This window comes from Condylura cristata, unplaced genomic scaffold, assembly GCF_000260355.1.
Source record: "Condylura cristata isolate star-nosed mole 26May11 unplaced genomic scaffold, ConCri1.0 scaffold00024, whole genome shotgun sequence".
Lineage (NCBI taxonomy): Eukaryota > Metazoa > Chordata > Mammalia > Eulipotyphla > Talpidae > Condylura > Condylura cristata.
In genome coordinates this window covers 23,622,543-23,648,219 of record NW_004567125.1, presented here as the reverse complement: position 1 = coordinate 23,648,219, position 25,677 = coordinate 23,622,543, and the positions used below count along the sequence as shown (strand labels likewise).

Below are 25,677 nucleotides of genomic sequence, written 5' to 3'. Positions count from 1 at the left end.
CTCTATTATTATTATTATCATCATTACCATCATCATCATCATTTCATGTAGTCTCTCTCACCCCTTTAATGAGCAGGGGACAGCACTTCTGATCTGAGCTGAAATCAGAGATAACCTTGTCATCTGCTTCAAGGGGAGGATATTAGGAAGTGACAAACCATCGTGAAGCTAAGAGCATCTGGTGACTTTCAAAAGTCTTTGACAGGGTTGCAGAATTGCAGTAAAAAGGCAATTTCTACTGAATGTAGCCTGCTTGGTAGCAGAGCTGCTGTCCAGACAATAACAAGCACTTCTCTCCACAGAGGAGGAGGAGCAGTTATTTTTAAGAACGGCCGCCGGAGGCTAGGGCTCACTGAACACCTGCATAAGGATCTCAGGGGTGCACAGCGCTTCCCTGAGACCTTGGCTTCTGACCAGCAAGCAGTGCAGCTCTGTCCTGGCCTTCCTAGGAAGCTGACCAATTCCCTGGTAATTCTCAGAAGGAAACCGAGGCAGTTCTCTGAGCCTCAGGGTGTGGAGAACAGTGTCTAAGACACCCCCAGAGCGGGGACAGTGGCCTGCCTGCCCAGGGACCTGAGAGGAAGGCTTCCTTTACATGAATCCAATCTGGCTCTCCTCAGATGAGTGGTCTTGGGCAAATTAACTCTCTCAAGCCTCCTTATTCATGCAAATTGGGACCACAATGAGATTTTTAATGTGGGTGTAAGTAGGTATGCAAAGGACAGGGCAGGAGAGTTCCAGAAGGCTTTGCTTTGAGGAAGGACTTCATGTGTTAGTATCCTCCCTTCATTACCTAGGATTTAGATAGTGTGAGAGCATGGCAAGTATTTGAGAACACTGCTGAATGGTTACATTGAGCTCTTTCCCTTTTTTTTTTTTTTGAAATTTAGTCTTGGTGGGTTGGAAGTGGGAAGAGGGTTTCCTCCATGTCTGTTTCTGAGCCTCTGGGCAGGTGAGGGCAGGCCTGATGCCACAGGACAGGCAGGGCCTCAGCCATTCTCGGTTACACCTTTGCTTCCGTGTCCTTAGGCACTTCCAGCCCTGAGCGGTGTAGGAAAGTCTCTTCTCCCATGCTCACCCCCAGACCTCAGAATGGCCCCTGATACTAGGGCTGTAGGAACTCCAGAACCTGAGCCAGAATAACCTGCAAGCCCTTTCACCAGACTGCTGGGATCTAAGGCCACCCAACATGGAGGGTGTAGGTGGGCAGGAGAAGATGCCTCATGTCTTTTCATTTCCTCCTGCCTTATTCAAAAATCTAAATTCTATAAATGACCTCAGCTACCTTCCCACCCTATATCCTGATCATTCCTCCACATTCCACCTGCGACCTCTCGCAAACATGTCTGCAGGTCTTAGCCATCTGGACATTCTCGCCTATTTGCAGAGTACATACAAGGCCCAGGCCTCGATGAGACCTCACTAGGGTGGCAGAGTCAGAAAACCTAGTTGCCAGAGTCAGAAAACCACAGTTCTTGCCTCCAGAGGGCCTCAGGAGTTTGGCGATAGCCAAAGTTGGTGCAGGCAGTCTGACAGTGAGATGGAAAATGGGGATGCCACCTGCGCTCACACACAGAGGTTGGTTCACCAGCCCTCCTCTAGTCGCACAAGTTTTAAAAACCAGAGACTTTCTCATGACACTGGGTGTGACCACTTCAGTGACAGGCCAGGTCTTTACGTTTTTTGAGGGCTCCTGCCTGGCTTTCCCCCTTTTGTCCTATTCCTTTCCCTTCCTCCATCCCCATTTAAATTGGAGTCTGCAAACTGCTTAGGGGTAGGAAGTTTCAATCCCTTAGCAATCCCCACATGGCCTGAAAATTGCCACCCATCAAAATGAGAGCATCTGCACCCTCCTCCCTCTCCTCATGAAGAAGCATGTAAGCCAGAGTCTGGCTGCCCCCGGGGCCTCAATTTCTGCATCTAGAAATGGGCACGATTCCTCTACAGGGACAGGAGATATCAACACCCTTAGAGAGCCTCTGAGCTCCCTTTCACATTTAGCACAAATAAAGCACAACCGTAGTTGGCCTCCCGTTCCTTTTTCCCACAGCAGACCAGTCATGAGAGCCCCCACAGATACATTTGGGATGCAGGGTCCCCAAGATCACACGCACGCGAGCACACACACATACAAACACACAAGCACATACACACACAGAAGGTCCTGACTTGAACCAGTGGCCCAGGTCACACGCACTGCCTCTCCAGGGAGACTTCTTGGAAGGCCCTAGGGTCTCAGGGCCTATAGCACCCTGGTTACACATGCCTTTTGCAAAAGCTGGGTTAATTCAGGATCCTAAAGCAATCTGTAATTCCAAAATGCTTTTCAGAGCCTCATACAGGGAAGAGGCTGCCGAGTCTGGGCCATTTTACAGTGAGAGAGGAAGAAGGGGTGGAACCCCATGGCTGCTAAGAGCAGATGAGGCACAGGCAGCCCTGGCCCAGCACACACTTCAGTGCCCACCTCCCCTTTCTGATGAGTCAGTACCAGATGCAGCCCATGACAGTGCCCGCTGTCTACCTCCCAGAAAGGCTTACCTCTCACCACATCCTGTTCACCAAATCAAAACCCTCTTCCCTAATCCTCTCAATAAGCCCATCCCATGGAGCCTTCTTTGCCTATATTTAAGAACACCAGGCTGGGGAAAGCAGAAGGCCCACAGATCCCTAACTTTAGGAGTGGCCTGTGGGGGCTCTGAGGACAAAGTGAGACAATATGACTTCAGGACTATGGCAGTAAGGGTTAGAGTGCAGATGCAGGAGTCCAGCAACTCTGAATGCAGCTCCTGCTCTGACACTTAATAACTGTGTGATCCAGGCTGGGTCAACTGACTTCTTCCCATAGAGGCTTTTTTTTCTGAAGTATGTCACCAATTCAAAGAGATATGTACACTTGGATGTTCATTACAGCACTGATTACAGCCAAGTTCTGCAAAGACCTAAATGCCCAACAGATGAGTGGATTAAGATGTGATATATATGCCAGTGGAATACTATGCAGCTATAAAAAAGATGGGCTCTTGCCATTTGTGGCAACGTGGTTGGAACTAGAAGGGTCTGTGATAATCAAAATAAGTCAGAAGAAGAAAGATACATAAATTGACTGATTTCACTCAGGTGCAATATAAAGAAAAAGGAATAAATACACTAAACTAAACCAATTCTAGAAATCTAATTGCAGAACTGAAGTTATCTAGGAGAGGAGGAGGCAAGCAAAGGATGGATGAGGCTCAACAGACTATGGTGGAGCACTGTGGGGTGGGGTACCAAAATACATCTAAAGAAGTATAACCTATACATACCCTGAATCATACATGGTATGTGCCAACATTATCTCAATAAAAAGTAATACAGTTAAAAAGTTGGGGGTCTCCTGCTGGTACAGGGGTTGAGTATCAGCACTATCAAACTATCTTCAGCCACTGCCCCTGAGTTCAATCCCTCTGTCAGGGAGCTGACCCACACAGGGCGCAGACCTCTCCTGTCGCAAATGCTGCTCCCCTCAGCAGTGTACTTTGTCGATCTGCCTGTTCTGCTCTCTACTCTCTCTGGTGAATCTCTCACCCCCTGCATGTCTGGTCTACACCCCAGTTCTCATATGCATCAAATAAATAAAAATATATCTTTAAAAGAAAACAATTTAATGAAAAAAAGGCCTCTTGTCTGTGAAACAGGATCAATACAGTTAGTTATTTGAATAAAATGAGAATGAAGGTACAGTAATGGCAGAGCATCTGGCATATAAAAAGGGCAGGAGAGTGGCAGTGGCCTTCTGGTGGGTGAGGCACCACTGGGTGCTCCGTCCTCAAGGACCAAGTTTTCCCTTGCACCAAATCTGGGGTAGGGGCTCCCCTGTGCATTTGACACTTAGCATGCAGGGACAGGGGTCATTTCCGGTGTTCCGTCCACATCTGGAGAGTCACACCTGTGACCATCCCAAGACAGAAGCTAGGTCAGCCCCTGGTCAGATAGTAATAATTGTCTTGGGCCCTGCAGTCTCTATCATTTCATGAGCTTATTGCCTTATCACCATGCACAGCAGTAATATAAGTATAATTAAGTACATGTGGGGTCAACATGCTCAAAAGGTTTATCTGATTGTGACACCAAACTGCAGGATATTGAACTTGACTGTGTGAAGCAGAACCTTTATACTGAAAGCTCAGGAAGATCTAACGGGCTCTCTGTCACAGCACCTCCTGGTCCATGTCCTGGACCCTTCAGGATGGCCGCACAGAGCCCCATGACAGCCTGGGAACGCTCCATTCCACCACCAGAGTCTGAAGGCCCAGGACGCTGGTCTCAGCAGCAGTCCTGTGGAGCTGAGGGAAGCAAGCCTCACTTCAAAGGTCTGTTGGGATGTTTAGTCATACAGACCACAGAAGAGGCATAATTAATCTACCCTGCTTAGAGGAGATAGGGAGCTTTGCAAGATCATTGGGATATTTTAATATTGGCCCAAGAGATCCCAGAATTGAGCAAATGAGGAGCCGTGCCAGAGGAGGCTTGAGACATGGCTGACCCACCCTTTCTCTGACCCTTGAACTAGATAGTTGTCTGGCTATTCAGCTGGCTATCTACTCAGCAGGGACCTGAGGTCAACAGGGCACTCTAAACAAACCAGAGGACAAAGTTTTCCCCATGTTAACTCTGCAAATGCCCAAACAGAACAGAACTTAAAGCTCCAGGGGCCTCCCTGGTGACCTAGGGATTAAGTCTCAGGGCTATCACTGTGATGCTCCAATGCAAAGGCCTGAGTTCAATCCTGGCCAGGGAGCTGACTCACATGGTGCAGCAGACCTCTCTTGTCTCGCCCCCTACTCCCCTCAGCAGTATATTTCAGTAAATTCACCTGTTCTGCTCCCCACTCTGTCTCTGGTGAATCCTCTCACCCCCTCCAACTCTGGCCTACACCCCAGTTACTCTCCACAAAAATAAAGAAATAATTTTTAAAAAAAAGAATCCTAAGGTTCTCTGGCCTCTCTCTCTCTCTCTCTCTCTCTCTCTCTCTCTCCCGCCCTCTCTCTCTCCCCCCTCCACACACACACCATCACATACATACACAGCAGATAAATACACATATAAGCCTAAGTACACACTTAAGTGAACCCTGAAAGAGCAATTGGCTAAATACCCACCCTGAAGATTCTATACAAATGCCACCTCCTTCAGGGCAGTCACTGCCCAGGAAAGTCCCTCCCCAGGAAAGTCCCTCCCCTGACTGTAAGCTCCCAGAGCAGAGGTTTCCTTTTTTGTATGTAAATGTCTGACTAAGGATGCCAGGGATCTGTATCAAAGGGCATCCACTTCAAGGAGAGATAGATCAAACCCACAGCCTGGCAAGTAAGCTCTTACCTGTCATGGCTGGAGTCCTGCATGGAGTCCTGCATAGAGATGCCCGAGTCCCAGCTCATGTCTCCCACTGGTCGCCCTGGAACACAAAACAGAATCAGAGATCAAGGCAGAGCCAAAGGCTGGGCTGCACCAGCTGCCAGAGTATGCTTACTGAGGAGGCGTTCTCCAGAAGCAATCTCCTCCCCGGGCAAAGCTGACCTCCCTGTTTCTCTGCCTGAGAGGTGAAGACAAAGCTTGGCACGGTCACTGCTGGTGGGCAGTGCCATGGCTGAGGAGAACCGTTGGGTCCTCTCAGGGTGAGGAATGAGCTTTTGTAACAGGGAGGGGGGCAGGCAAGATGGCTGTCCCTCTGGTCTGAACACTGACACCTCCCAGCTCCACTACCTGACAGGGTACAGGGCCTTTGTGGGAAGAGGTCGAGCTGTTTGCCCCGCCAAAAGGGCAGTGAGGTCCACGGAGGGGTAAGGGTTCCTATCCTAGGGACATACTCGACATCGCTCTGGAAAGGGCTTCAAGTCACAGGAAAGAAGTCATGGTGGCTCCCACCTCAGGCACAGAGGAGGCTTCGCATTGGTCTTAAGGGGTGAAGGGGCCTTCAGCAGATGGGCTGGCTGTGGTAAACAAGGTCGGACATTCTGATGATTTTGGTGACAGGCTGCTATGGTGTCCCTCGTTTCCTGCCCACCTCCTCTGTGGGTATCTCCTTCCCCTTTCTCCTCCTATTTCCTGTGTGCCTGCTACCCAGGCGTACAGAGTGAGCCTCACCTGGTACAGCTCTGTCACAGGATGGAGTCCAGGCTGGGATTCCCAACTTGGTGGAGCCCTGTCCCCCAACATTTAGCATCTCTTGCAGAAGAAGGCGGTTCTTCTCCACCAGATCAGACAGAGACAAGGTGCTGCCTCTAGTGCCTAGCGCCCCCAAGTCTCCAGTTCTCCAGAGCCCCCCTGGCAGGGCAGGCCTGGGCATAAAGTCCTCTTCGGAGGTCAGAGACACGCTGTCCAGGTCTCCCCCTGTGACCATACCATCCCAAGGGGGGTCTGACCTTCCTTTTTTCAGGGTGGGCATGTAGGAGATTTCATTACAATGCCCAGGGTCCCCACGATGGCAGGCAGTGGCTCTGTGGATGGAGTCCTCTTGCAAATAGCTGAGCCCTGGCAGCGGACCCCTCACATGGTCAGATAGAGTCCACACAGCTTCTGGAGGCCACAAGTTCCTCCCATTCCAGCACTCAAGCTCAGAGGCAGGTGGCCTGTGGGGCCTGGGGCCCTCATTCGCGATGGGCTCCTCCTCATTGACACTGCTGTTCAGCTTCCTGTAGGTAAGGTTCTGAGCAGGGCCCACCACAGCATCAGGCCGGGAGGACGGCTCTGATGGAGTCCCAGCTCCATCCACCTTGACTTTTCTGCCTTTGGGTTTCTTGGGGGAGGGCCACTCGTGGGAAGTGAGGCAGGGGCCGGTCCCCTGCCTGCCTGCTGTCATCTTTTCCTTCAAGGCCCTCACCTTGCATTCCAGCACAGAGGGGCCTTGGCGCTGTATCTTCAATGCCCCGGGAGCCTGGGGGGCCATCAGATTGGATATTCTGTCTTCCTGAGAGTAGGGCCTGGATCTTGGGAGGTGTCCATTATTGAGTTGGGGCTCAGGGTCACTGGTCTCCACAGTTGAGATCACTTTCATGGAGCTGGTAGCTCTGCTCCCTGTTTTGAGTTCCCTGGAAGAGTAAAGAAACAGCTCTTACCAGGCACCTGGCTCACACCAACTCCTGGATCCCCAAGGTGCCATGATATTAAGCCCTGTCCAGTCAAGATTAACTTGGGAACAGGGCAGGGGATGTCCTCTAGATATTGTAAGGACCCACTGGATAGTACAAATGAGGTATTATCGACTGTTTTCTTTCTAGTCAAAATGTTGAATTCTAGAATTTCTATCCCCATTTTATAAATGGGGCACAAGCTTCAAACAATACTAAACCAAATGTGCATCAAAATGAAAATGGGAGTGGGGTTTTCCAACCCCTGGCCTCTGGCTCTGCTGACACCGGGGTCTCACTGGAATATGTCAACATCAGCCAGCAAAGCTCTTCCTTTGCCAGGGGTGCCAACGCAGATGACTGATTGCGGTACCACACAGGAACAAAATCTCCTGTAGTGAGTGCCCTCTGCGCATAAATCTCAGGACCAACCATATACTGGCGGCCACGGGCTGTCACTAGCTCCGATCAACATCTTGCTAGGCAGGACTACAAGTGCTTTTTAACACACTCTCAGTCTCACACAGTTCTGCCAGAAGGAGATTATCGTCCTCACTTTTACAGAGAAACCGAGGCACAGTGAGATTACACACAGCTGCTGAGGTGAGCCCCCTCTGGAATGCATCCTCCTACTTCTGAGACCAGGGTTCTTCCAAAGAACCCAGTGATCATTGGGCCCACTTGCCTCAGTCTGTAGATGAGAATATCCGGTCTCGAAGGTTAAGCAAAGTGCCAGAATTACACAACTCCCCAGTGGCAGGCTGAAGTCACCGGGTCTTCACAGGGCACGAATATGACTACAGGATTTTACTGACTGAGTTCATCTGTGCATATGTGCACATGTCACTGTGGGTTGGTGTCTGTTCTGCTCCCTGAGAAAGCTGCTTACAACATGCACCTAGATGCTTTGTTCCACTCCAAGTAAAACTGCAGATAGAAAAATCTATATTTACCTAAATTAGGAATTAATTATTCACGTCATATATTTATTAAAAATCCAACGTAGAATTCTCCTAAATGGCAAATCCTGTAGTTTATATTTGCTACAAATATATTGTATTTGTTACAGTTCACCCTACACGAAATTCAGGACTGCACATAAAAGCAAAATACACATTATAGCTAAAGTGTCACCTCAGTTTTAAGTTAATGAAACTTAAAGACTATCTTGAGGACGCTGTCATTTACCAGTTAGTCTACAGCGGACCAGCTTTCTCTTGCCTCAGTCATGATTCCTCTCTTCCAAGGTTTAACCCAGAAAGCAGGGAATTAGAACGAAATAGGAGCGATCTCAGTTAAATTAAGGGCGGGTAAACTCTGGAACAGCCCTCCAAAGCCGATCCAGCTCCAGACCTCGAGCACCCTTCCACGGGGCCCCTCTCTGTCAGAGGTTCTGCTTGGGGCGTCCATGGCCCAAGGGCTTTACTTGCCGTAACTCAGGAAAGCTGAAATGAAGATGGACGGACATGAAGGGCAGGCCTCCCCACGACCCTTCCGGTTGGATGAGCGGCCCGCGACTCCCCACTCTGCCCTCCCGCATCCCGCCCGACCTGCCGGGCGCCGCGCCCCTCCGTACTCACTGAGGACAGCCGCTGGCAGGCTCGGCCGCCGCCTCCATCCTCTCCATCCCCCGGAGGGGCGAGGCCCCGCGCCAGCCCCGCGTCCCGCCCAGGCCAGCTGCCAGGTGGCGGCGGGGGACTCCCGGGAGGCGGCCCTCAGGCCTCGCCCCTGGGGCGCTCCCGGTCCCGGGTCCCAAGAGGGGCGCGAGCCGGGCTCAGCTCCGGGGGTTCTGGGCCGAGCAGCCGCCCGGCGGGGAGGGAAAGCCGGGTCGGGCGGGGCCGGGAGGGCTGTGGCCACGGCTGCTAGTTCACGACTTCGTTGAGGGAGCGGCCCAGTGTGGCGCCTTCAGGGCCGGGAAGGGAGAAGGAGCGGGCGAGCGCGGGGTGAGGAGGGGGGGGAGCGGAAGGGGCTGGAGAAGCCGGGACCTGCCCCCTCCGCCCCGAGGCCCCGCGCGCGGGCTGCGTCCCGGGTGTCCGGACGCGGGAGCGCCGCGGAGCCGCTTCCCGGGTGGCAGCGGCGACGGGGCGGTGACTCCCAGACGTCAGAGCCGCGGGAGGAAAAGCGAGGACCCGGCCTCGAGTTTGGGGACCACGGCCCTGCGCCGGGCCTCCGGGGGCGGGCCCCCTACCTCCTCCCCTCACCCTTCATCCCTCGCCCCTCGGGGCGGGAACCCGGTTGTGTAGACGAGCACGCTGCGGGCGCCTGGGGATGTGCGTGCTGTTCCGGCAGCCCCGTCTGCTCTGGGGACGCAACTGTGGGTCAGGGCGCAACGTGAGCAAAAACCAAGAAACTCCACGTTTCCCCCAAGTTTCGCGGAAATGCTTGTAACTCTACACCCCCAAGACCAGGAGAGGAGGCCCGGCTCGTGGTGGAAGCTAAAGAATGCCCTCTGCTAGCTTCCCGAGGAGTCAGCGCTCTCACTCTCGCCTCGGCACGGGTTTCCGCCGTGGTCAAGGCTGTTGTTTCCTCTTCTAGAGGCACGAGGAAACACCGGGGTGGTCTTGGGTCCCCTCATTCTGTCCTGCCAACGATGAGGTGATGTAAGTCGCCTTGTGTGGGGACCAGTCCTCAGGGTTCTGGGGACTCCTGAAGAGACACTCCCCCTTTTATCAGATCTGGGAGGACTAGCAACAAGGGCTTTTACCCGCCACTGTCCCAAGCCACTCACCCGTCCTCCCTTCCTGTGGGAACCTCGCCTATTTCCAAAGTGGTCTTCTTTTTCCCCCCACAAAGACGGGAATCAATAAAAGCACCCGAGATTCCAGAAATTTCTACAAAGGGAAAGTGGCCGTTCATTTTTCCTTCTGTTAAGGAGCCTCACTCTCAAGCGGGGCTCCTCAGCTATTTGTACTTGTCACCATAAATGACAGGCACCGCAACAGGAGGGCCAGGCAGTGTGCTAAGTACAGGCAGGGGCCTCAGGGGAAGGAGCTTTGGGAAGGTCTGCCTCTGGACAGAGCTGCAGAAACCCCTCAGAAGGTGGGGGAAGAAGGAAAGCTGGGTGGGACAAGAACACCCAGGCCAGACGGCAGCTGTTTGGGGGAGCTTTGTGTATCTGCACCTATGTGTATTAACCCTGGGATGACTTAGGAACCTGAGAGATTCTCCAGGGAGACCCCTCTGTGTTACAAGGCTGGCCCTGGGTCCCACAGCTCTGGTGACTTAATCCTGAGTGGGGCCAGCCCATCCCCAGCCATATTCCCAGAACACACAATTCCTCCCACGGGCACTACCCACTCTCTGCTTATTAGTCCTGTTGGGGAAACAATATGGCCAGATCGCACTCCACCCCTATCTCCATGTCAGAGATCCCACATGCCCAGGACTATGAGGTGAGGACTTGGAAAAGGCACATGGAGCAGAGAGATTTGTGGAGAAGCAGCTGTGGTTGCTTCTTGGTCTTGAACTTGGACCAAGGACCTGGGGGGCATGAAAGGAGACACTTGAAAGAGGCCAGGAGGAGGTTAACAACTGCAACCTTTATCTTGATTTAAATTTTTCTCTTTGTCTTCCAGACTTGCCTGGCACCTTCTGCTCCTCACCTGTGGGTCCCCACCAGAACATGCCTTAGATGCGTGGCAAGCTTTTGAGCCAATTGTGTTTGGCTGGGCATTTATTCACCCATGAGGGGACGGGTAACTTTGGATGTTTGATTTAAAAACTATTTTTTCTCTTTTTCTTCTGTCTATTGCATACTCTTTCTGCTAAATCTTCTTGTTGAAGGTCTTATGCACTAGAGTATGTTTTGGCTTCATAGCAGGACTCATTTAGAGTAGGAAGGTTTGGGGGTCCTAGGGTACCTCTCTTTCTGCCCTGTAACAGTCCCCATTACTTTATAGTCAGTAACTGGTACCATTTGTGAACTGGCATTGGGCTTTGTATTGGACATTCCTTATCTCTTATTGTGATCTTAAGAGATGGGTTCTGTTGATTGTCTCTTTCCTGCAGGCCAGGAGTGGAGTTAGGTGATCTACCCAAGGTCACAGAGCTAATAAATGGCAAACCTTCTAGGGCCCAAAACACACAAGACTCTTTCCTCCAGGTGTGGTGTTGAACTAGTAACAGTAGTGGGATATTAGGGCTCAGACACTCCACATAGGAAATTTTCAACAAACCTGCAAAGTGGGTACAGTATCTCCCCATTATCTTTTATCTATACTCTGATAAAAGAATCAGGGTATAGAGAGGCTACATGACTTGTTAGAAGCCACACAGCTTGTATAGTCAGAATCTGAACCCAGTTCTGTGTGGCACAGAGATCTTTAGCCTGGCTTCCTTCTTTCAGCCCAGGAACTGGACTCTGTGAGTTAACAAACCATGACTCTTGGTCCTGCCCCTCCCCAGAAGTTAATGATCTGTAAATCAAGTTTCTGAAAGTATGGCAAAGGCTTACTGTTTAAAGCAAACCTGTCCCCCAACCTTTTGAGATGCAAATGATCACTTTCAGTTTACTTATTAAATTTATTTTGCACTCGATATAGGGGAGGATGGAGGCTTCACAAGGCACCTGTCTTGAAAATAACAAGCAAATTCTCAGAATGTTTAACTTTCACAGCATCTGTCCAAGGGCACTTCTTCACCTGGACTTTGTTTGATACAACAAATATTTGTTGAGCTCCAACTATGTGCCAGGCAGTAGGGAGACAAAAGGTAATACTATGTATAGGTCCTGTCCTTGAAGAATTTAGGGGAAGGAGGGGCAGAAACATTTTCTATATAAAGTTAGCTTAGGATGGAGGTGGCAGTGGCTCAGGGGGATACCAGGATTGAGCTGTGTTTTGGCTGGGTGGGAGTGTTAGGGAAGTTGAATCTTGGAGACTGAGCAGGAATTAGCCAGATGGAGACCCAGAGGGAAGGCACTGCAGATAGATTAGCATAAACACAGGTGCCTACAAGTGAACCTGCTTGGGTTCGGTGTCACTAAGTGTGAAATTGAAACTGGGAAAGGCCAGGGTTGGACTGAGGCTTCAGAGCACTGCTGGGGTGGTCTGATGGGATCTCTGGGGTCTAAGTGAGGAGCTTGGACTCCATGTTGTCAACTGGGATACCCCAGAAGATGTTCTACACCCCACTTAGCCTTTTAACACGACACATTTCTGGGCCCTGGGAGCTTCCTATGTCCTTATGTAACAGGGTGGTCCCCAGAAAAAGGGGAGGTTCCAGGTTCCCTGCCCTTCCCAGAAGGAAGGTGGAGCTGAGCAGAGAAGAGAAGAATTTGGAGAGGATACTGAAGAGGAAGAAAGCAGGATGGAGAGCCAGGAGATCTGAAGGAGGTACATGGAGCAGAGAGACATGTGAAGAAGCAGTTATGTTTCTTGGTCCTGGACTGGTTGACACAGATGTGGGGAGGTTGACTATGGCAGCATTGATCTTGATTTTGATTTTGCTCTCTTCCTCCCAGACTTGTCTGGCCATTTCTGACCCTTTTCCATGGGTCCCCACCAGAAGGTGCTTTAGACTTGTGGCGGGCTTACAGGCCTTGCTTTGGGCCAGTCCCTTTTGGGTGGATTTTTACCCACAAGGGGAGGGGTGACTGAGTGTTTGACTTAGAAACTATATTCTTTATGTTTGCTGTATTGTATTAAATACTTGATTGTATTAAAGTTCCTTTCCATTAAATGTCTTACATGTTTTGTCTTGATGTGGTGGATGGCATAACCATCTATTTAGAGTGGGCAGGTTTGGGGGCTCAGGGGTGCCCCTTTCCCTGCCCTGTAACACTTATACCTCATATTGGTTCATTACCACAGTCTGAGACATAAAGACATAAGGAGGAACATAATATCTGCTGGGTAGCAATTACCCAGCCCTTTCCCTCCATTTGAAAAATTAGGAAAACCTACTGTACAAGATTCCATTACTAAGCCTAAATGAAAACACAAGCTTCATCCCTCCTCCCCACCTTCCCCAACATGCTTTGAACACTCAGACTGAATAAGGAGCTTTGTGGGGTGTGGATGATGAAAATGGGGAGAGAGATGATCCTTTGAGGTGATGCTATGAGAGCCAGGTGGGGCGGGAATGGGGTGGAAGGGATGCCTTTGCCATCTCGCTCTGCACTGCTTGAAGGAGCTTGTCTAACTGGAAACTCCAATTTCCTGGCCAGTCCTGCCTTGGTCCCAGGGCACCAGTCTGAGGAGCTCATGGAGAGCCGATCACAGCAGCAATGTCTGATACTCCCCAAGGCACCAAGACCTCCACTTGGGCCCTTCTCGTTTCTTCCCAGTAGAGACGCTGCAGCGTGTCAGACCAGGTCTCCCATCCAGGACCTCTTGAGGGCTGATCTGACAGTTCCTCTGAAGACTGTCCTGGGAGGCCCATCAGTGGGAAGGCTGGTTCTGAGGTCTCACGCATGGATACTCTGATTCCCTAGGTTTAAGTAAGGCCCAGGAATTGCTTCCCAGTAAGTTTCCCTGTGATTTTGAGGGGCTCCAGTCCTGGTGCTTAAAATCTTAACTCCCTTACTAGACACATGGGTTCCTCCAGTCTCAGCTTTTGGTAGCACATCCTGCATGTGCGTCATATGGAACTGCTTTTTGTTTGCTCGACTGGCTAATCTTTTTCTGTCTCCTCGCCTCTGCCCAGGCTTTCCTTCAACCTGAAACATCCGACATTTCACTTCACTCACACAGACATGCCCATCTCAAATTGGTATCTCCTACTTGACCAGCTACAGGCAACTCAAAATTTGCCTTCTCAGGAAAATTATCCCCAATACCTTCCACCTCACTGCTAACCTGTGTGAGTCCACTCCCTCCTCCTTTTCTGCCAGAGCACTTATCACACTGAGTTTTCAACATCTGACGCTTCACAGAGAGATTCCGGATCTGTGCTTGTGCCTCTCGCTCCTAACAGGTGACTGTCACATGAAAGGTACTAGCTAAATGTCAGATGGTTAAACGGAAGGAGAAAATTCCTGTCAGGTAAGGATGTTTCAGAGAAGAGAGCCACAGCTTGCTAGGCAAGGATGGAGATCACGTGGAAGGATTTGGATGAGCGGGGCTTGTCACCGGCAGGGCTTCCCTTCTGAGCCCCGCTTAAACCTCCTGCCTGCCCAGAATGATCACTGACCACAGACGTGACATACACTTCCAATCTGAGTAAGCCGGCAAACTTGGCAACAAAAGAGCTAGGAGAAGAAAAGAGTCATGGAGGGTCCAGGAGAAGACAGACAAAAGCAAGAAAAACAGGCAGGGAGAGAGCACCAGAGGGGCTCACAGGCAGCAAGACCTCGCAGCACCCCCCAAGAGCACCACCCCGTTTTCTTGTCTGTCTGCCCAGACCTACCCTCACATACACACACATGAACACGTGTATGCTGGGTTCTCCCGCCACATCTGCCTGAATCAGCTGAGACTCAAGGAGAACAGAAGTGAGGCTCTTACCCGGTTAGGCTCAGACTGCCCTGCAGGGAGCTGCTGGCATGTGGCAGAGATGTGGACTCCAGGTCTCAAGGCCTCTGATGCCCACTCTCTGCGTATCCACCAAGTCCAAACCTTTCATAATACTAAACACAGGAAATAGGAAAATGCTCTGATACTCTGGCCCGTCCTCTTCCACGCCTGCTCTGTGGGAAGCCAGCCTCAATTTGACTCCTGACTTCGAGCTGTCTGTCCACCATCGCTGTCATCAGCCAAGTCAGTTTTTCTCACCTATGCAATGAGAACAGATTCATTCAGCTGGGAGGAAGCTGCCAGCGAACCACTGGCTCCATGGTCCTGTTTGTGAAAGTGCTTAGTCTTAAATTAGTGATTCACTTGAGACACATACAAGATTTAAAAAAATCCTATCAACATGACTCTTACACCAATAGCTTCATAAAAAAATTATCATCTTAGTAAATTTTAGAAGTTACCAACCTGGAGTCACCAGACTTCATGGGCTGGGGAACATAGCTCTTCCCAATATTTAAAGAAGTCTAGTGGAAATCACACATTTGCTTAAAAAACTCTTTGCTTTTGACTGGCATTGTAGCAACTCATAACCATATCAATTGTCACCACATCAGGACAAAGATCATATGCAATCAATATGTTTCATTGGGCAAAATATTTATAGATTTAGGATTCATGGATGAATTATGAATAAAGCTGCTAGCTAACTTCCTTACAAAAAATTATCTCTGAAAATTACAAATGCAATTGACATTAAGGAAAGGATCAGGGATTCCATGGTGGTGCAAGGGGTTGTCTCAGCACTATGAAGCTATCAGCTGCCACTGCAGCATGAGTTCCATTTCCAGGCTCGGAGGTAACCTACATTGCACAACAGACCTCTCCTGTCTTTCCCACTGCTCCGGTCAGCAGTGTGTTTCAGTGGATCTGCCTCTTCTGCTCCCCACTGTCTCTGGTGACTCTTTTTAGCCCCTATACCTCTGGCGTCCACCCCAGCTATATGCAGAAATAAATCATTAACAAGAAAGGGATCAGGGGTCCCTGGTGGCCTAGGGGTTAAGTCTCAGTGCTGTCACCACTAAGGCCGGAGTTTGATCCCTGGCCAGGGAGGTGACACACATGGCACAGCAGACCTCTTCTGTCTCATCTGCTGCTCCCCTCAGCAGTGAATTTCAGTGGGTCCATGTGTTCAGCTCCCCATTCTATCACTGGTGAATCCTCTCCCTCCACCTCTGGCATGAACCCCAGCCCTTCTGTGCAAAAATAAAATCCTAAAAAAATAAAAGAGATCAATGGGTACTGAAAAGGTATGAAATTATTGACTTAAGAGGTTGGGTCCAAAACTGGTTTAAAGGCCCCATGGTGGAGGTTGAATGGGGATGAGTCCTGCAGGTGGTTGGGTGTTCCTAGGGTGTCCTTTGGGGCTATCTGGGATGGTTCAGAAGCATGTGTTTAATGTGTGATGTGGCTATAACACATGGGGTGCTCTGGGGAAGGTTGTTGGGTGATACAGTGCTAACTGCCACCCTTATTTATTCATTCAAGATTTATTTATTTGTGCATACACAATTGGGGTACAGCCAGAGGTGCAGAGACATTGAGAAGCTTCACCAGAGACAGAGTGTGGAGCAGAACAGGCAGAAGTACACTGCTGAGGGGAGCAGTGGACGGGTCAGGAGAGGTCTGCCATGCCATGTGGATCACCTCCAGGACTGGGGCTTGAACTCACACTGAAAACATCTGATACTTGCTTGCTTGCAGTGCTGTGTCTTAACTCGTTGCGTCACCAGGGAGGGCCTGGTAGGTAGTTTTTTCTAGTTCTTTAGTATGGAGCATCTAAGACCAGAAATCTTTCTCTTGTTAATATTGAACGTGAACCAGGCTGTTGCTTTAGCTTACTCGCTAATCCTGAAAATGATTTTTTCTCTAGATGTTGAAGCTAAAGCATTTTGATGTGTGTGTGTCTGTGTATTCCACCGTCACAAGCCACCAACTTCAAGTAAAATATCTGTGGGTTGGTCCCTCATCATTGGCGATGAACTGATAAAATTTCCTGTGAGCAATATTCAGTTTTTCCTTGTGAGTGGAGTCCACAATCTAATCCACTTAACTGGTTTCTTTGAGTCTTTGACCATTATAACTAAAGATGCTTATTAATATTCTGTATAAAGTTATAAATATATGCAGCTCCTCTTAGTATAAATCAGACATTATGGTTGGATACTGAAGAGAGAAAAATAGATAGTATCTTTGTCCCTGACAAAAGCCTAGAAAAGGGGAGGGGATTTGGGATCATGGGTGGAGACTGACAAGTGACCAGACATGAAGATAAGGAGTGCTCTAGGGGGCTGCTGGTGGGCTATAAAAAGGAGGGGGGGGGAGCATGTTAGCCTGCTTGGAGGAGTGGAAAAGGCATGCTTGAGGGCATTGGCTGGCAGTGGAGGGCAGGAAGGGATTCCCTGAAGAATCTGCCTAATGCACAGAGGCAGGGATCCCTGCCTCCCTGGAGGTTCCATTGTGAGGATGGATAGAGATGAGGGTAGACTAGTCAATGGGTCAAATTCTGAAGAGTCTTGTGTCCTACATTATGTAGGATAGACTCCAGATTGAACAGAAAATTATAGAATTAAAAAAAATTTTTTTTATGCTTAGGGAAGCTGGGGTGTAGGCCAGAAGTGCAGGGGGTGAGAGGATTCACCAAAGACAGAACGGGGAGCAGAACAGACAGATTTACTGAAAACACTGCTGAGGGGCACTGTGGGCAAGACAGGAGAGGTCTGCTGCACTGTGTGGGTCACCTCCCTGGTCAGGAATTGAACTCAGGCCTCAGTGGTGACAGCACTGAAGACTTCTGAGATTTAACCCCTTGGCCACTAGGAAGGCTCAAAAGTTATAGATTTAATACATTTAATAAAATTAGGTTTGTCTCTCATCTCCTGGGGTCAAAGGGAACAAATACCCTGGTATGAGAAGTCACTGATGATTTCAAGTCACTGATGGAATGAGTAGATGGATGTTTTTTTTTAAAAAAAAAAAATGTTTGTATTATAGGAGGAAGACGGATCAGCAGCAAGGGGGCTGGTGCGACAGGGTTCTCTAGAAAGCCCTAAGAGGGCGTTTTGGTTTACAAGGTTTAGTAGAGGTCTCTATCTATGAAGTTAAAGAGAAGCAGCAGAATGTGGTTGAGGAAGTTTAACCATATGCAAGAGGCCTCTTTAATCTCTTCCATTATGCTGCTGGTGTAGGTTATGGAGAGGCAGGCCTACAGGCTCAGACTATTGAGTGGTTTGGGTAATCAAAATCTTTGTGGGGGATCCAACCAGATGTTGCACTGATGTGTCAATTTTCCTAATCAGGGCCTGACCTTGCATAACAGAGACCAACCTACCTTTGAAGTTGTGTTAGCCCATCCGTTAAGGCTGGGCTAGGTCTTTACTTTCTCTCCTGCCCACATAGGAGATGAATTTCTTATATGCTGCCAGTGGTCTTTGGTAGACATCTTTCAGTTGCCTGGTCAGCTTCATTATCCTTCTGAGAGCATCCATGACACTTTCCAGTTGTCATTACTTTTTTTTTTTTTTTAAAGATTTATGCATACAAGAGCTGGGGTCAGAGGTGTGGGGGGTTGTGAGGATTCACCAGAGACAGAGTGGGGAGCAAAACAGGCAGATACACTGAAATACACAGCTGAGAGGAGCAGTGGGCTAGACAGGAGAGGTCTGCTATACCATGTGGGCGGCTCTCTGGCCAGGGATGGAACTCAAGTGCCGCAGTAGCAATAGCTTGATAGTGCTGTCATTCACCCCTGGGCTACCAGGAGGGCCCTGTCTGTCATCACTGGACTATAGTTACTGTGGCTCCCTACAGCTCAAATGTCTAATGCAAGTTTTTGCCTTCCGCCAGTTCACCATCCATTCACCAATGATGGAACTTTCTAACAATTGAAAGGAAGGGAGAGTAGCTTGTTCAAAGGAGAAGCTACTACACTTGTGAAAAGTAGCCAACTAGGAAGCTGTTTTTGTTAATAATTGGCTTTAATTTTTTTTCGGAGCGCTGATCCTTATGGAGGGGCAGGGGACAAATTCCCAGGAAGCAGCAATCAGTGGAATCCAGGTTGCTTTATGTGTCATGTGTGTGTTTTATAGGAGAAAGGAGTGTTGATTTTCCTTGAAATGGTTATATTCTCATCTGATCAGGGGTAGCTTTTGGAAGAAGCAGTGATTCACAAAGCACTTCCTAGTTTTGACTGCCACGTAGAATTTTTTTCTTTCCTTTTTTAAGGGAACAGGAAGGTGGGCTTTGGAGCCAGTTAGATCTAATCCCAGAGTCAGTAATTACTGTAGTGTCCAGGGTCAGTCACTAACACTTGGCTTCTCTCAGCCATCAGCGCTGCCAACACGGCACGGCTGCTCTGATGTGGGTGCGGTTTGCCTGGAGTGGCACAAGGGTCAGTGATGACTGCTCTTGCCCTTGAGGGAGCCGTCTGTTCTTTGTGGGCAAGAATGGAAAGTTCACAGGATAAAACCTATGCTACTTATTGGCAAGGAAACACCAGAATCACATTTGCACACCAGCTGACTTTACAAAAGGATCAAAGTGAAGACTCACCGGTGTCAGAGTTGGTAAGAGGCACAGCCTCTACAGGAGTCAATCAAAAGCCAATTCCCTTCCAAATGTACTCAGCAGCTCATCTAATAATGGGTTCTAGAAGTCGCCTTTTAGGCAACAAGTAGGGACAAAGAGCTCCTGCTATGTACTAGGCATTTAGAGCATGGCAGGAAACATAATCTGGTGACTTCCTGGTGACAGTGAAGAAGATATTTGGAAAAAGAATGCCTCCTCTCCCCTGAATTTCATCATTACAGAATTCCAGCATTGAAAGTGGGCATTGCCACAGAAAGAAATCAGAGTGCATCCTCAGCGACATTTAAATGGCTGGCAGCAGGACACACCTTAACCAACAAGTCTTCCCAGAAGGGCTGCCAGGGAGGGGCCTTAAGTTTACTCATCAGTCTATGGAAATGCAGAAAAGATGTTTGCATACAACAGTTGACGGGAATAATCTTTGGCAAATTTATGTTTTTAAAGTACCTTTGCTATTTCTTATAGAAGGGATACATACAAATGCCCTGGTAATGGAAACTTTTGATTTTATTGGTCACCTCGTCTGAAGGCAGTGTTTGAGAAACCATGGCTTTTTGGGCAGTGGTTTCAGATTAGTAATATAGAAGTAACACTATCACCTTTCCCGCCTATCTCCATAAAACTATAATGAAACTCGTGTCAACTAAAAGTATTATAGTACACTTAGCATTTGGTAGAAGCTCACTAAGAACTCCGTGCTCACCCATGGGAAAGGTGGGAAACTAGAAAAAGAGGTGAATTAGAAAGAACTGATTGCTATCCTCAAACTTAGTCAAAATTATCCACAGAGTGATACAGAAAACTAAACAGAGTCCAAGGATTCTGTGTATGTGTAAGATGGGCAAAAGAGAGTGGCTTCTTACAATCATCTGGAATTGTAGATTCAGCTGTCTCTTCATCTACAGATTGAAATAATCCATGTATCTGAAATGCTGTAGACTTGGAAAATGTAAAAGTTATAAAGCATACAAATGTCGCATATACATTGCTACTGTCAAGTTATAGAAAGGGATACTGAGTACTGGTATTGAGTAATGATTCATGTACAATCACAGCCTTTTAGCTTTAACCTGGAAATTCCATTATTATACTCTAGTCTAACCTACACAGAAACATAGTAGTTTGTGGTATTAAAGTAAAATAAAACTTCTATGCTTTAGTGAGTAAAATACTTTTCTCTTTGCATTCTGAGTACATTCATCTTAGGGTCAGTTAATTTTATACTTTCCCCAGGCAGACATAAGGATTAAACGATCCAGGAGCTCTACAGAATGTTCTTACGTTACCACATAAGGCATAGATCTGCAGCAATAATAGGTGTCTGACTCTCCAAAATACAACTCATTTTACCCAATGTTTGTGTTTTAAAGAAAGACCCACTGCCCTGTTGCATCAATCCCATTGTTTTAGTGTCATACCTCAGCCATGACTTAAAGAAAAAAAGATTCCCAGAGAGAATAACACACAGTCACACAAACCATTCGTCAGTGACAAAGGAGTCAGCAAACTGTTGAAAAACAGAGAGCTTGTAATAATGAAAAAAGGACAGAGTTTTGTAACCAATCGCTTATTTTCTTTTAAAAACACATAACCACATTAACTTTTTTGCTTTATACAACCATCTAGAAACTATAAAACAGTACCACATTGTGCATTTAACCTACTTATCAAGAAGGGAACTCCACACTTCATAAGAATTCTACCCATATAAGGAAAAAGGAGACAGATAGTAGCATAGTCACAGGTACAACATGAGTCCAAGCAAGCATCATTTCTTTGACGTCACCTTTTCCATTTACCAGAGTGGAGAGAGTAAGAAAGCAAGGGAGGAAAGAGGGAAAGAGCAACCACAGAGACTAATCACATTCCAGAATTACTTTTGACAACTATAGCTCAGGGTTTCATAGCATCGTTTGACCAACACAATGTAGTAGGGGGTGAAGGAAACGTGAGTAGAGGGAAGAGGGTTTGAAAAGACAGATACATTTTTCACTCTATTCTCCCTCCTAAATACTCTTCAATGATACGAGTTTTTGTGCTGATCTGGAAAATAGCCAGGAATTAATCTTCACAATGTGATAAAGCTTAAGAGTTCTGCTCTTTTTGCAAATGTGAGTTGCTCACTATTTCACCGTACAGTTCACAATAATGTCATGTCAGTTATTTGTTTAGGATTCCCCAGTCTTTCTCCCTATTTCTCCCCATGCTGGTGCTGCTATAGGACACATAGGGAAGTGTGGTAGTGACTTTCAGGATAATGACAAAAGGGTAGTAAGATGGAATTCTCGCCCTTTCTTAGAAGTCTGTATCTTTCTGATAATCACTCTTCCCTCTGGTTTGTGGTGCTTCAGAGGAAAGGGATAGGCAGAACTAAGGTAATACGGTGGAAGTTTAGTCAAGTCACCGGTTCTAAGGTACACAAGATGAGACTGTGTAGTTAGCAGACACACGGAATCCAAGGCAAACAATGGGTATTTGATTGTCCTTCTTAGGTTGATGGCACCATAAAAAAACTGAAGGTGGCTTTGATTTAATAATAAAATAAACCATAGGTCTGCATGAGGAAACATACTTCAGTTGAAAATGAGTGTACTGTTCTCTTCAGAGGAAACTTTCACCTTATCTCTCTTACTTCCTCTTCCACCTTAAGTATAGTTTGAGATGTTTTGATGGGGCGACACGATTAGTTTTGCCAATTCATGTAAGACAGGTATTATGAGCCATAACATCAGCAGGCTCTCCTCCCTTCCCAGGTAAACTTCTCATCTTGTTAAATTCTTCCAAATCTAAAAGATGCTTTTACATTCTCCTGTCTTGTGAGCAGGGTGTGGATTAATGCCGGTTTGTGGCAATGACTAGTACAAATTTCTTATGCTTTAACATGATAGTCAGCTCTGTCCCACATCACCACTGTGCTGACACTTTACAGACTTAAACTACAATGCAGAAAGTTAGTAGCTTTACTAAAATTTACTGTTAAGACTGCCTGAAATGCAGAAATCTATGTACTTACAAAATGTTTCAACTAATCATCACAAGAAATTTAGACTCATCATGAAGAGAAAATAAACTAAGCTGATAAATTTGACTTATTCTTACTCAACTTCTTCCAAAGTTCTACTAGAATTTTTGTCTTAGTTGCTGTAGATCTATGTCATGATCTACATGATACTGTTTTTTAAAAGTTTAGAACATTCTAATTTAAAAAATTTTAATGTTACATATAGCAAGTATTGCCTTTATTTGTGGGTTAGGCAAATTTTGTGCAAACTACTAAAGAACACAATAATCTGAGATTTATCAAATAAATGGCAATTATTTCAAAGAATCCAAAGTCTATGAACAATGCCATTGATAGGGCTATTTTCTACATTTTTTCCCCTAAGGTAAGAAATTTTTTAGTCATTGCTAAGAAAATTCCATTTGGGCATAAAGAACTATGTCCTGAATAATGCAAAGTAATGGAAAAAAATGAGAGAATACAGGCGGGTTTCTATCAGCAATAGAAATACTGAAAAAAAAAAAAAAAAGTCAAGAGAGGGAGCACCTCCATGTCTCTAAGCTCACAGACCTTCTGAACTGCCCTGCTTTCCTGCCAAGTCCCAACATGATAGTGCTCTTCTGAGGTTGCCACAATTGTTTTCTCTTCCATTAAATACCTACTAATCTGAAGCCTGTATGACTCAGTAAACGGTCACTCTTTTCTACTTCTGTTTCAGTTCATCTGTTAAGGATAAACTTTCTTTACTTATCATGGACCATGGTGGGTGGAAGTACAAGTTACATCTAGCGAAATCGCCATTAAAATCTTGGAACTCTACATTGAGAATACTAGGAAGGTACAAATCTTAGGAGCCGAGTTCCATTTTCCTACTTTAAGTCACTGCTGAGGCAATTAACATTTCCTCTCAATTCCTCCTGAACTGGAATTTAAGCAGCTTGCTAAAGGAGTCCAGTGGTAGAAAGTTATAGATTCTCAACTTCTTCCTGATCTTAAAAGCAACCATGATAGCCTGACTCAAATGACTTAGCCTCTAATCATTTTAATATCTCTGTATGATATGAAATCAACGACTCCATTTTAATGGGACAAGGAGTCTGAAATACAGATGCTTATTTGTGCATAGAAAATAAACCACTTCTGTTGCCTAAATTTTCCATACACATCAATGCAGCCTTTCAATATCATAAAATGAAAAATCAATTTTACCCTTTTATTTGTAACTTTTCATTCTTTGGGGAGTATTTTAACTCATTTTTATTGAGCATTTCTCAACTAAAAAAAAAAAAAGAAACTAGAATTTCTAACCCTAAAATCAGATGAACTTTTACTTTTATTTAGATTGCTGCTTCCTTAAAATGACTCTGAGATAGTCATTTCCTAAGAGTTCAAATGAGACTTTCAGTGTTTAGGAGTTATCACTTTAATTAAAAAAATGCACACTGCCTTTTTTGAAGAAAACATGTAAATGTATACTGTCTCCCAAACTGCTTCCTCTTGATGAGGAATAGTCCTCTTTTCTCTTTGCAGTTTTAGGAGAAACAAAGTTGTGGGTTTAAATAAGTATTTGAACATCTGTCAAGGTAAGTTGAGTTATACAAAATCCTATCACTCTTGAACAGATTATGCTAATAAGATAAGTCTTAGGAAAAGGAATATATTCTGACATTGTATTGTCTATGAAAAAATAATACTGATTAGGGTTAAGAATCCTAACAGTTGAATAAAGACCAAACTGGCCACCAAATATACGTAAGTAAAAACACTGGTAAGTTCAAAAGAGAAGTTAACTGTCAGATTTATGTGTGTCGCTACAAAGGTTAACTGACAGAGAATCAAGTTGACAATTCCAATTGCTCTGGATACAAATTAGTACCACCACTTTTATTTATACAAGAAATGACTGGTCCACTGGACTTATCTACTATAACTCAGTAATAATTACTGCTATTTCTTGATAGACCAGTTATATTTCCCCCATAAAATTAAAAAACAGAACAGTAAGGGAAAAAAACTCCCAAGTTTAAATAATGCAACTTTTAGCTTTTTAAGGGTCATTATAAATTGTTACCAATGATTGTTATAAATTATTTAAACTTAAAAAAAAATCAAACTTTTCCTCTTCGGTTTTGGGTCAAGGAATGTGCTTGGCAAAAACACACACAAAATAAGTCACAAAATAGTATTATTTTTCTGGGAAAAATGAATTCCCAATTATGAAAGGGAACAAATTTGGGGAGCTCATTGGAAGAAAGATGGAAAAATCTTTTTTTATAAAAATACTATTTGTAAATGGATAGAAATTTGGTAGTAACAGTAACTTGAATGTAATCTACTGAGATTATGATAGAAATCAGCAGACATGTGGTCTAGTGACCACATGGAAGAAGATGACAAAGAAAACTATGTTAAAGGGCAGTAACCATGCTTTGAAGACTAAGTGGTAATAGCTGCCTTTCCACCTATATACTGCTTCTTTATCTCAGATTAAGCTGAAAATGACAGAAGTAATTTACTTTTGTGAATCCAAAGGATGTTAACTTTGGAATCTTCATCTGCATTTGGGTGGGAAGAATCAAAACACACTTTTACTTTTTTCTTGGTATTCATATAATATAAAATGCTAAGTTTAATGCCAACCACATTCAAGAAATTAAAATCGCTTATGATTTTTGGGTTTATTTAGATGTTTGGAACACAGGAAAGAAATGAGACAAAACAAAGAAGTGAAAGTGGGCATTCGTACAGCCCATAATAGTATGAGATGACTAAGAAATATATTTTTTTGTTTAGATTTCCCAATTTTCCACCAAGGGAGGGCACGGAATCCAATGTTCATTCTTTAAATCTACTGGGGGAAATGGCTGCAAAGGTGTTTTTCATTAATGTATTGTGAAAGAGAAAGGATACTTGTTCTATGCTCTCAAAAACATGGTTTCCCCAAGAGACCTGTTTAATAAAGTAACCAAGCCCAGATGAAAAACTATCCAATGAGGGTGCAAGGGTATATGAAATAGTGCTGTCTTCTAATTTAGTTAGTATAATTTATACTTCATTATCCTACATGCTGAAGCATATGAAGGCTTTTAAAACTTCAGTTGTTATGGTTCAAATATGGCCAAATGTATTCTGTATCTGTTACTTAAATAAAAAAAAAAAAGTACTAGACCTCATAAATTTGAGTGGAAGTATGTGGATGCTTCGTTATGAGAGACAGAATTTCAAAGCAGCAGCAACTTAAAAATTAGTAATGAAACTTTGGCTTAAAATTAAGAAGTCAAACTGGTGCAAGTTGTTTCATGAGAGGTATTGTGGGACTGAACCCTCATAAATGATATCCAGCTCTTTCATTGTTATCACCTTCATTGCACAGGAGTTATAGCATTCTTTTATGGTTAAGTTTCATAAATAATGAGAAAACTATATGTAACAAATACATCGCATTTCCCACCCACCCAGCAACCCTCCCCAAAAT

General features: G+C 46.0%; 1 protein-coding gene across 1 annotated transcript in view; it reads right to left on the bottom strand.

Moving 5' to 3' along the window:
• Positions 1-9,959, bottom strand: part of KIAA1614 (KIAA1614 ortholog) — a 32,869-nt gene extending 22,910 nt beyond the window's left edge. The window contains 6 exon segments of the mRNA XM_012728919.1: positions 5,356-5,431; positions 6,121-7,064; positions 8,684-8,748; positions 8,750-8,780; positions 9,305-9,415; positions 9,832-9,959. Of these exon segments, the coding sequence (XP_012584373.1) occupies positions 5,356-5,431; positions 6,121-7,064; positions 8,684-8,748; positions 8,750-8,780; positions 9,305-9,415; positions 9,832-9,959 (1,355 nt within the window).
• Between the last annotated feature and the right edge of the window lie 15,718 nt (positions 9,960-25,677).